The 11,483-nt window shown below is 39.7% G+C and overlaps 1 protein-coding gene across 1 annotated transcript; it reads left to right on the forward strand.

The window, feature by feature from the left end:
• Window positions 1-234: 234 nt before the first annotated feature.
• LOC139715391 (rhodopsin, GQ-coupled-like) lies at window positions 235-1,272 on the forward strand. Its single transcript, XM_071626965.1, has one exon. It carries the CDS (start codon window positions 235-237, stop codon window positions 1,270-1,272), a length of 1,038 nt encoding a protein of 345 aa, XP_071483066.1.
• Window positions 1,273-11,483: the final 10,211 nt, after the last annotated feature.

An 11,483-nucleotide genomic window follows, 5' to 3' on the forward strand; every position in this document is an offset into this window, starting at 1 on the left:
GAAACATTATCATTTGTTAACGGGTTAACGCCTGTGCCATCATTATTGGAAAGTTATGCCATGAACAACTGAAATTGAACCTAGCGGGGAAAAGGAGACTAAAACAGGGTAACACTCACAAAAGCCGAACAGAAATCGCACTGCACGTCTTGTCCTTTACACACAACAAAGTGCATTCCCTAAAGATTGCTCTTGCGTGTTAGAATTTTCAGGGGTTGCTTAAGTAGAAACAAGATGGCGTTGACAGATGTAACTGGCTACAAAGACAGTAATGAGACTTTGGCTGAATCCAATCCCAGTTTCGCCCCTGGAGATGTATGTTTCGCCGCATTATATTCCACTGCGTTCGTTCTTGGAGTTACGGGGAATGTCGTGCTGCTGCTTGCCAGCGCATTGTCGAGGAAACTTCAGACGAAAACCTCCTGCCTCATCGTTAATTTGAGTGTCAGTGATCTGGTGGTTTCCGCCCTTGTGCCTTTTCAAGTCGTCGAGATTTTCACCAGGAACAACCGTCGACAACCCGAGGCTCTCTGTCAAATGACAGCTCTTGATATCATATCTATTGGGAGTAGCGTCGGTACCATAATGTTGATTGCTGTAGATCGCTGTGTGCTCATCACCAAACCTAGACACACATACAACTACGTCTTCTCGTCGAGAAATCTGGTCGTCATGGTGACAATGTCTTGGTTGTGTCCCATCGTAGTTTTAGTTGTTCCTCAGCTTACTGGTCATGGTCGTCTAGGATACAACGACCTCACACGACTCTGCACCTGTGATTTCACTCACAAGAATGCAAATAATTTCGTGTTCCTTACGATTTGCTTATACGCATTCGCCATTGTTGTAATGTTCACGAGCTATTGGCTTATCTTTAGGTACGTGAAAAGGAGCGCCCACAAGTCCAGGTCGTGCTCAACGCCAACCGAGAAAGGCTGTCGCAGGCATACCGAGCTTGCGATCACCAAGAATCTCCTGTGCGTTTTATGCTGCTTCGTCCTGTGCGTAACTCCCTTCATGGGTGTCTTACTAGCTATTCCATTTTTTGAAGCACCAACTATGCCTCGCGTGTACAGGGTGACAGCCCGTTTCTCAATATTTCCCCTCGCACTCGACAGTTGCCTTAATCCGTTCATCTACGGCTGGAAGCACCCTCACTTCAGGGTGGTCATAGCCTGTGTGCTGCGACGGCGCTGGCGCGATATCCCGGAGCCCTCGCGACTGCTGGCACTTATCCTCGACTTCAACGCTGGTGACAGGCAAACACCCTAAGGTATCAGTGTTACAAGGAGCTACGAGGCACAAAGCGAAAATTTCACCATTACCACGAGCAATACGTGACTTGTGTGTGTGCTTTGCATCATTTTAAACAGTATGCCATAACTTTTGCATCTTTTATCATCGTAAGCTCACAAATTTATATCATCACGCAAATACGTCAGCTATTTCGATACAAAAATAAAAGAACTGGAACATTAATATCTAGATTTATTGGCAAAACTGTTGGAAGGCGTCTGAGTCTTTCGGTTTAGTGCCGTTAGAGGTAAAACAATATTGTACAGTCAATGTTCATAACTTTTGAACTTTCTTGGCGTGTGGTGCGCTAATCATCACAATTAATTATGTATAGTCTGTGATAAATGTGCGTGACGTTCTGTTCCATGAAAATGAAGCGTTTAGGAATTTCCAGTACTTTTAAAAGTGAAATTGTGCCGTGCCAAGTACTGTTAAAATTGGTAACGTGACACATTGTAACAGGGGCGTCACCAGCTTTTTTTCAAGGGGGTGCGTTTTGACACTAAATGTAACGAGATTTGTTTTTTTTTTTGACAGACATTTGGAATATAGTGCAATTTGATGCAGGCTTTTTGCGTGTCACACTTGTTTAAGGTAGCAGTACATTTTGATGAAAATTGTTGAACAAATTACTGGCAGCAATATCAGGAGAATGGCATAACGACTACATGCGAGCGAGCGGAGCGAGCGAGCTTGAAAATTGTGACATTTTACAGTCCAAAAACAGCCGTTTATAGCCATATTTTTAGCTTTGGAAATTAAGGGGGGCGCACCGGGCGCAACTGCCGGCAATTACTGGCAGCAACATCAGGTGAATGGCATAACAATTAAATGCGAGCGAGCTTGAAAATTTTGACATTTTACATTAAAAAAAACCTGCCGTTTGTAGCTATATTTTTTTTCGCTTTGGAATTTAAGGGGGGGGGGGGGGGCGCATCGTGCGCAACTACTGGCATTTACTGGCAGCAATATCAGGAGAGCATAACGATTACATGCGAGCGACCGGAACGAGCGAGCTTGAAAATTTTACATTTTACAGTCCAAAAACAGCCGTTTATAGCCATATTTTTTCGCTTTGGAAATTAAGGGGGGCGGGGATACCGGGCGCAACTGCTGGCAATTACTGGCAGAAACATCAGGTGAATTGCATAGCGATTAAATGCGAGCGAGCGAAGAGAGCGAGCTTGAAAATTTTGACATTTTACAGTAAAAAAACTGCCGTTTGTAGCTATATTTTTTCGCTTTGGAAATTAAGGGGGGGGGGGGGGGCGCACCCGGGGTGCAACTGCTGACAATTACTGGCAGTAACATCAAAAGAATTGCATAAAGATTAGATGCGAGACAGCTTGAAAATTTTGACATTTTACAGTCCAAAACTGCCGTTTCAAGCTATAGAAAGATCTTTTTTTTTTTTTTGCTTTCGAAATTAAGGGGGTGCACCTGGCGCAACTGTTGGCATTTACTGGCAGCAATATCAGGAGAATTTAAATGCGAGCAAGCTTAGCAAGCGAGCTTGAAATTTGTGACATTTTACAGTCCCCAAACTGCCGTTTGTAGCTATATTTTTTCGCTTTGGAAATTAAGGGGGGGGGGGGACACCGGGCGCAACTGCTGGCAATTACTGGCAGCAACATCAGGTGAACTGCATAGCGATTAAATGCGAGCGAGCGAAGAGATCGAGCTTGAAAAATTTGACATTTTCCAGTAAAAAAAACTGCCGTTTGTAGCTATATTTTTTCGCTTTGGAAATTAAGGGGGGGGGGGCGCACCCGGGGCGCAACTGCTGACAATTACTGGCAGTAACATCAGAAGAATTGCATAAAGATTAAATGCGAGACAGCTTGAAAATTTTGACATTTTACAGTCCAAAAACTGCCGTTTGAAGCTGTAGAAAGATCTTTTTTTTTTTTTGCTTTCGAAATTAAGGGGGGCGCACCGGGCGCAACTGTTGGCAATTACTGGCAGCAATATCAGGAGAATTTAAATGCGAGCGAGCTTAGCAAGCGAGCTTGAAAATTGTGACATTTTACAGTCCCCGAACTGCCGTTTGTAGCTATATTTTTTCGCTTTGGAAATTAAGGGGGGCGCACCGGGCGCAACTGCCGGCAAATACTGGCAGCAACTTTACGACTAAATGCGAGCGAGCGGAGCGAGCGAGCTTGAAATTTTTGACATTTTACAGTCCAAAAACTAGCTATATTTTTTCGCTTTGGAAATTAAGAGGGTGGGGGGGGGGGTGGGGAGGCTGGTGCGCCCCTCCCCCTGGATCCGCCACTGGTAGTCAAGGGCGTCGGTTTATGTTCATGACTGGGGGAGGTATGACCAGCGAGGTGGCGTCGAAGTGACCAAGCGGGGGAAGGATGTCCGAAATCTGCACTTTAGAGCATCCCATAATTGTGCGTGTTTGTTTGTGTGTGTGTATTATATACATGGAAAAGTTAGGAATTAGCCCAGGTCAAGTCTTTTTATTGGCAATGCAAGACATTTTTTATATAGACTACTATGTAAAGCAACACTGCAAAATCATTGATCTAGCTTTGATATAACGAAGCGTAAGGTACAAAGGTGTACATACATCACATTGCGCAACATTGTAGCGACTCTTTTTGCCGTTCGGATGTTCTGAGTATACACTGCGCACATCCTGCTTATATGCAGAATGCTAACCAGGGGGGTGTTTCATAAAGCTGTTCGTAAAGTTACGAACGACTTACGAGCGACTGGCGATCAGTTCTTGTGCTGAATTATGGAAATTCTGATAAGTATAGCACATCAGAACTGATCACCAGTCGCTCGTAAGTTGTTCGTAACTTTACGAACGGCTTTATGAAACAGGGCCCAGGAATCACACTGATTCACAATCTTTTGTCGGGTCCGGGTTTTTTGAACAATGTTTCACACTATATACCTATTTTATTATGGTTAAAAGAAATCATAGAAAAATATCTTATTTCTTGATGACCCTTTCATTCAAAAGCAGTTTACTAACCCTTGAATTACTATTTTGGTAAGTCTTTTTTTTTACCAGCGGATGGGGGGGGGGGGGACGCACCCCCCCTTCCGTAGTTATGCCACTGCTTTTGGGTGAAATAATTGGACACATTTCTAACAAAAAGAGCAAGAAAATCTTTTCATCGCGTTAATTATGATTATGTGGGGTGGGGCAAATGGTGCGCTTGCCTTCCAATATTTTCATGGGGACAACATTTTGTTTTCTTTCAAAAGCAAGAAAATCTTCTCATTTCGGGAATCATTAACAGGGGGGGGGGCAAAATTAAAATATGCTTGCCCCTCCAATATTTTCATGGGGGTAACTTTTTGTTTTTCTGTCAAAAAAAAGGTAAGAAAATCTTCTCGTCTCTGGAATTATGGAGGCTAAAAGGCGCACTCTTGAGCTGGCAATATGGATTGGTCAGAAGTGAAGTATAGACCCTACATACTTGTAAGTAGCATACGTACACGCAAACGTGTACGTGCTCCGTATCGTACGGATGTACAGTACGATTGATAGATAGTAAACACTAGATAGAATACTAGTAGATATGTATAAAAAATCATTGCTGCCAGAACCAGGGGTGCGAATTGTTTTTGCCCACGATTTTTTTTCTTTTTTGTCCCTGGTGCAAAATATAAAAAAAAATAGAAAAGAATAATTATTTAGCGTCCGGCGTTGAGGTCGCTCGCAGACTGAAGTTTTTTTTTTTTTTTTTTTTTTTTTTTTTTTTTAAGGATCTGAAGGGGGGTGCGTTCGCACCCAACGCACCCCCCCTGGTGACGCCCATGTGTAAGATCATACGATTGATTACGAGAAGTTTGTTCACATTTCCAGAGTTCACGTTATGACGTTTTGAATTTGTAACTGTGCTGCAGACAAGCAGTACGAAACCTCAGCTGTTGCAAACAAAGTTATGATGTGTCACAATGCTTTCTTTAATCCATATCCCTGGCCACAGTTAGTACGCAGAGAGCACGAGTATTGATATTTCGCACGTGCGTCACAATATTTTATGTGTTCATTTTTTTTCGTAGACATTTCGCGTTTGTGTCAATGCTGGCTAGGAATATTGGAGGGTAGAAATGATCTCTGTGCGACCATTAGTATTTTGTAAACGCATAGCGATTAAAGAAGCTGCGCTGAGTTATACTGTCCCGAAGTTGACACAACATGGGAAAACAAATACTGAATTGTCAATTTCGTGGGAAGTTGGCCCCAAACTTGGTTAAAAACCGATCAACAGTCGAAACAATTACGATACCCACCGATTATTACACGACGACTCTCGAACTACACACGAAGATGTGAATCGTTATTAATTTACTCCTAAGAAATGAAGTAAACACGAACTTGCTCCTGGAGCCTGAAAAACTACACCGGTGGCCATACTATGGCTTTTAAAAGAGACCCTCACGAATGACCCTATCTTTAGACGATCTGAGCCGATTTTGCACATTCTTATTGATTTGATAATGGTTTATTAGAACAAAAATGCAAAGTAGTAGCCCGAAGGCTAAATTATAATGCATCACATTAAAAAAAAAACATATAAATTACATCAAACAACGTACATTGTATGAACATTTTAACAATACACTGTAAAAACAGCGGTGTTAGATTTAACACCATGGGTGTTAAATCTAACACCGATCGAACTTCAATAGAGGACCACACCCACAGGTGTAGAAAATGCACTGCGATGGTGTTGAAAAGTGTTCACCTGACACTTCGTGGTGTTATTTTGACACTATACCTGGTGTTATGTTGACACTGTACTGGTGTTAATTCAAAAATGACACCACATGGTGCTGATTTGGTATTTGTTGGTGTTAATATCAATGGCTTAACACCCGTCCAGCTTCAATAAAGGACCACACCAGCTGGTGTTACTGTGGTGTAAATTTATTTTCACATTTTTTCAAAAATCTAGTATTTTAATGTAAAATTCTTGATCGTCTTGTTTAAATCAAAAATCAACAAGAAGTGCAGTTACTAAGAAACTCTTCAAAAAACAGTTTTATATTTGGAAATGACACCCGGAGGTGTTGATTTAACACCATAAATGAGCACCGAAAATTTAAAACTAGCTCGGTGTTCACTATTTAACACCGGACTTTTTGCAGTGTAACAAATACAAATTATATTAACATAACAAATACACAGCATCATTTCATATAAAACTTTTATCGTGTGTCCATCTTTGCTCATTTTCAGGACAGTGACACATCGGTGCACACAGTTTTACCTCTCTTGTTGCAATCATGCCCGGGTGTTTCATGTGCGCAGTTCGTGGGGCGTGAGTTAATGCCCATCCATGTATTTCCTTTGAGGAACTCTTTCGTTAAAAGAAACGTTCCTAGAGTTTGGAGTAAACTATCAACTATTTGGGTAGGTTAACTTAGCATTATCTCTTTTTGACAAGTTAGGCCCATTTTAAAGCTATGAATTTCTTTTCTGAGAGTCTTACCTATACTACGAAGTGGCATATGCCTGTTCGTGGTGATGTGCAAAGTCAAATATGCTAAATAAGCATCCCACTGCACGCAAATTTGCTATACAGGACGACAGTACTTTATCGGTTAAATTTGACATTCCTGAGATCAATTACAGAAGTAGTTTTGTGTAGGAATACCCCTTCATGTGATTTGACAGTTCTGCAGAAATACTTGTAGATACCACTCTGCTCAAGCAACCACATGTGCCGTGACTCTCCAGTTCTCTAGAACAAAGCTCATCATCTTTAATTTTATACCACATTTGAAAAAAATGTCCTGGCTGTTTTTTTTTTTTTTTTTTTTGAATAAGGTGTAACCATACATGCTTTTGATCCAGTGGTTTGTAAGCCTATTCTCGCAGAAAGTGGCTGTGCAATGAAATGAAACTACCAGGGGGAGGGAACTTGGATGCAAGTTTTAAGTGCTAATCTCATTACTGTGCTTTTTTTTTTGCTTTGAAATTCAAAACACAGTGGGTAAACACAACCTTGAATCGCTCGAAACGAGGAAGCAAGGAAATTTACAGGTGTAGCAGATACTTACTTAGAAGGTTCAAATTTGAGAATAGAACAATATCAATGAGTTAGCTAGTTAGATAGTGCTAAACTGTCTTGAGCTGGGTTGATATGCGTGCATCATCAACCGTAGGCTGAGAGCCCTAAATTTACAACTTTGCACATAACATAATATTCATGCGGGATGCACCTGCTGTGCCTATACTGCGCTCCTCTTACAGGATACATTTTGTCTCTGTTGTTTGTTTCCTACTGGAAAGAACAGAGTGTTCCACAGTGTGTTCACAGCGTCTTCACGGACCTACGTCTTCATATAGTCGACTATGTGAAACGCTCGAATTTTAACAGTGTGAAGATGATTTCACAACGTGGTGTGGTTTTCAGAGTGTTTACATAGTACAATGCTTTGTTTCACACTGAATTGACGACTCACATTGGGTGCACGTCACGTGACCGACACCTAAGAGTCATATGACAGCCCACGAGTCATACAGCCCACGAGTCATGCAACTCACAAGTCATACAGCCCACAAGCCATACAGCTCACAAGTCATACGGCCCATGAGTTCTACACTAAGCAAACAAGGCCTACGAGCCTAACACATTAAACCCCGTGTTGTATCTGTCGAACTCGTGGGCTGTTTTTACCTGGTGTCGGTCTCATGGGCTTTCTTTGCCTAGTGTCGAACTCGTGGGCTGTATAACTCATGGGTGTAGGTCTTGTGGGATGACCCGCTCACATTGAGTTCACACTGTTAAAATCCTCGAATTTAACAGTGTGAAGAGATTTCACACTGGTAACAATGTATCTATACTGTGTTCACACAGTGGGACACTGTCTTTTCCAGTAGGGTTATTCTTGTTATGTCGTATGCGGATAAGTTATCCTCTTTTAGGCTTTTGGACGTAATATTTTCTTGAATTATATATATTTGTATGTATGTATGTATGTATGAATGTATGGATGTTTCTATTTTTTCCAACATTACTTCAATGCAACCTTTATTTGACAATAGCGACAATGTACAATGAATTGTCCAACTGTACTTGAATACATAATCTATATTTCAATCATGTGTCCATGTATGTATTGCGAGTTGATCTGGCAAGACTATGTATCTGGAGGTTTTTATCACATGTCTCTTTCTTACTCTGTCTCTCTTACTATTTTCTTGTCTCTCTATTCCACTGGCATCAGGTTTAAATTGGACCCCGTGTTTTATTGTATTAAAGTCATCTCATGTATCATAGGTTGGCAAAGAGGCAAGCTTTCAGCGTATTCAATGCGAACCATTCTGTATGGAAATTTTTAACGCATGTAACTGCAAGTGTATATCACAGATGTATGATACTGTATACTATATGTGTAATGGAATTGTTGGAATTGTAGGAAATAGCCACGGTGAGTAGCGCCATAGATGAATAATATTATAATGTTTGATGATAATGGTGAAAATAAGGAAGTGTAAAGTGATGCCATGCAGAAAATTAAAAGAAAAGAACTTGTGCCACTAATGACCGCAAGTGTTAGGGGAAATGAGGAATTAGAATTTCATTTTAAGTTGCAAGTATTTACGGCAACGCAGTCCTATAGACGTTGTGTTCCTCATAAATTACTGAGGAGTAATCACACGATAAACTTTGTGTGAAAAAGAATGGTTCGATGGCGTATAAAAAAAAAATAATAGAAAGTGGATAAAATAACATAATGACCTAGGCGTCATGATACAAAAACAGTTAAAATGTGAACTGTACTTTATCAGTATAAAGGAAATAAAAAGGCAATCTGAGAAATACCGTCTGTTTTTTTTTTCATCGTTCTATGAGATTTGGCTCTGTGACTCATTTCTATCAGTAGTAGATGTACATGTGAATGTGTATTCACAAAAAGAAGTGAATTGTGGTGATTAAGCCTGAATCAAAATTAAGGTATACATGTGAAGAAAAATATGTGTTTTACAGAGTCATTTGTGGGAATGTGACAATTAAGGGGTGGAAACTTTAAACGTTTCCCAGAGATTATCACCGAATGATATAAGCCTATGTGAGATGACACTGCATAGTGACATGTATACACGTAGTAAATGTATTTTAATTCATATTTAAATAGACCAAAGTGGATACAAACCACTCCCTCAACATGCACAACACAAAACAATCACACAAAATATGGACAAAAGGTAGTTGTTTTCAGAGCTTGGGATCGAAAAGAAAATTCGAGATATGAAAGAATGTAAATCATTTTTTTTTTGTTAGTGCCAGCTATGTTGTCACTTGGCACATCACTTCATTTGGGCATTTTCCACGTTGAAAGGTTACATTAGGGATGTCGGGTTAATTTTTGTTTCCAGTGTTCATTACGCCCAAATGCAATATACCTTATACTTGTATAAAAAAAAACCAAACTTTAATGACAGACAAGTTGCCCCGAAATTGCTTTAAACAAGCAACCTTTCAGAATCTATTCCAAAATGAAAATTTTTAGGCGAACGTATGTAATGCTAGACTGGCATCTAGAACCTATAAAGGTCAAATATCAAATGACATTTTTTTTTCTCAGTTAAATGGCATGGTATTGATAAGAAAAGATAATAACAGCCAATGAAAATTCTACTTAATAGTATGATTCATATCATTTCTAGACTTAACCGTGAACTGGACTTGGACTGACCAAAGTGTTTTTCGTGGCGCCTGATATGTCAACAAAATTGAAATATTTGCATAAACTACTGATTCTCTAAAAATGCAACTAAAATCAAAATAATACGACATTCAGTGTAATACCCGGCCTACGCGAACACATATTTCAAAACACATTAAACAATAAAAGGACAAGTTCACCCTCATATACATGTGGATTGAGTGAATGCAGCAATATTAGTAGAACACATCAGTAAAAGTTTTGGGAAAGTCGGATAATCCGTTTAAAATTAAGAATTTTTTAGTATCTGCGCAGTTCCTGCTGGATGAGAAGACTACTACAGTGTATGATGTCACATTCGTAGAACGATATAGGGAAAATATAAAGAGAATTTCACAAAATGTAATTTTTTGAAAAAAAGTGAACACTTTCTCGACCTGTCACTGACGTACTTGTTAAGGGTAATACTAACCCCCCTGCCTTCTGAAAGAGGCAAGTCAAGTGTTTGGTTATTGTGCGAGAAAAGTGAAAATATGTTGAATTTTCTTTTTATTTTCTTTGTATCGGTCTACACATATGGCATCACAAGCTGTAGTAGTATTCTCATCCAACAGTGACTGAGCAGAAAGTTTAACAATTCGTAACTTTCGGACGGATTGTCTGGTTTTCCTCAAACTCGTATTGATGTGTTCTACTAATTTTGATGCATTCACTCAATCCCCATGTAAAGTGAAATTGTTCCTTAAATATGACTTAGCACGACTAGATAGCTATGGTCACTGAGTTCCTCATAGGGAAAGGGTTTAATGAGCAAGAGACAAAGAGTATGAAGAGGTGTAAAAAATAATGGTCTTCCATTCCTGGTAAATTATTGTCTCATTATACCGAAACTATGTTGACTTAAAGGGATGATATAGTTGTGGTTGAGTTAAGGGACTGGATTTTAAGTATTTGCAAATAATCAGAAACCACATATGAAATATCAAAGAGCACACCATTCTATAAGGAATTTAAAATCTATTTGATGAAACTATTTGATGAAAATAATATATGTTTTTAATGGCTAAGATATCCAAAACCAAAGTGAAGCAAAGTGGGACCCACATTTTATTAGACCCTCTTTGTTTTTAGATAACTCAGCCATTCTAAAACAATTTATCATCAAATAAACTTTAAATTCCTCTTAGAGTATATTTCATATGCTCTTTCGTATATCGTAGCAGGTTTCTCATTATGTCACAAAAATATTTGCAACCTTAAGCCCCACCTCAACCAAAACTATACCATCCCTTTAATGTCAAGTAGGCCTACGTGCACAGAAAGAAGAAGAAAGAAGAACAAAGAAAGCATTGTTAAAGCCTGCGCCAACAACTGAAGTGATCATCAATGAGAGCTAGAACAAAACCTTCAGCAACAAAGGGAATACTCGCAGAGGTCTGCACATTGCACTACATATTTTGTCCATATGATGTTGAACATAGCGCATTGGACATTGCTCCTGCGTGGTTGTCATTTTAGGGCTGTGCTTCCCGCGAGACAAG

This window comes from Diadema antillarum, unplaced genomic scaffold (assembly GCF_040938485.1).
Source record: "Diadema antillarum isolate AM-2024a unplaced genomic scaffold, OU_Dant_1.0 scf00000048, whole genome shotgun sequence".
NCBI classification, from domain to species: Eukaryota; Metazoa; Echinodermata; class Echinoidea; order Diadematoida; family Diadematidae; genus Diadema; species Diadema antillarum.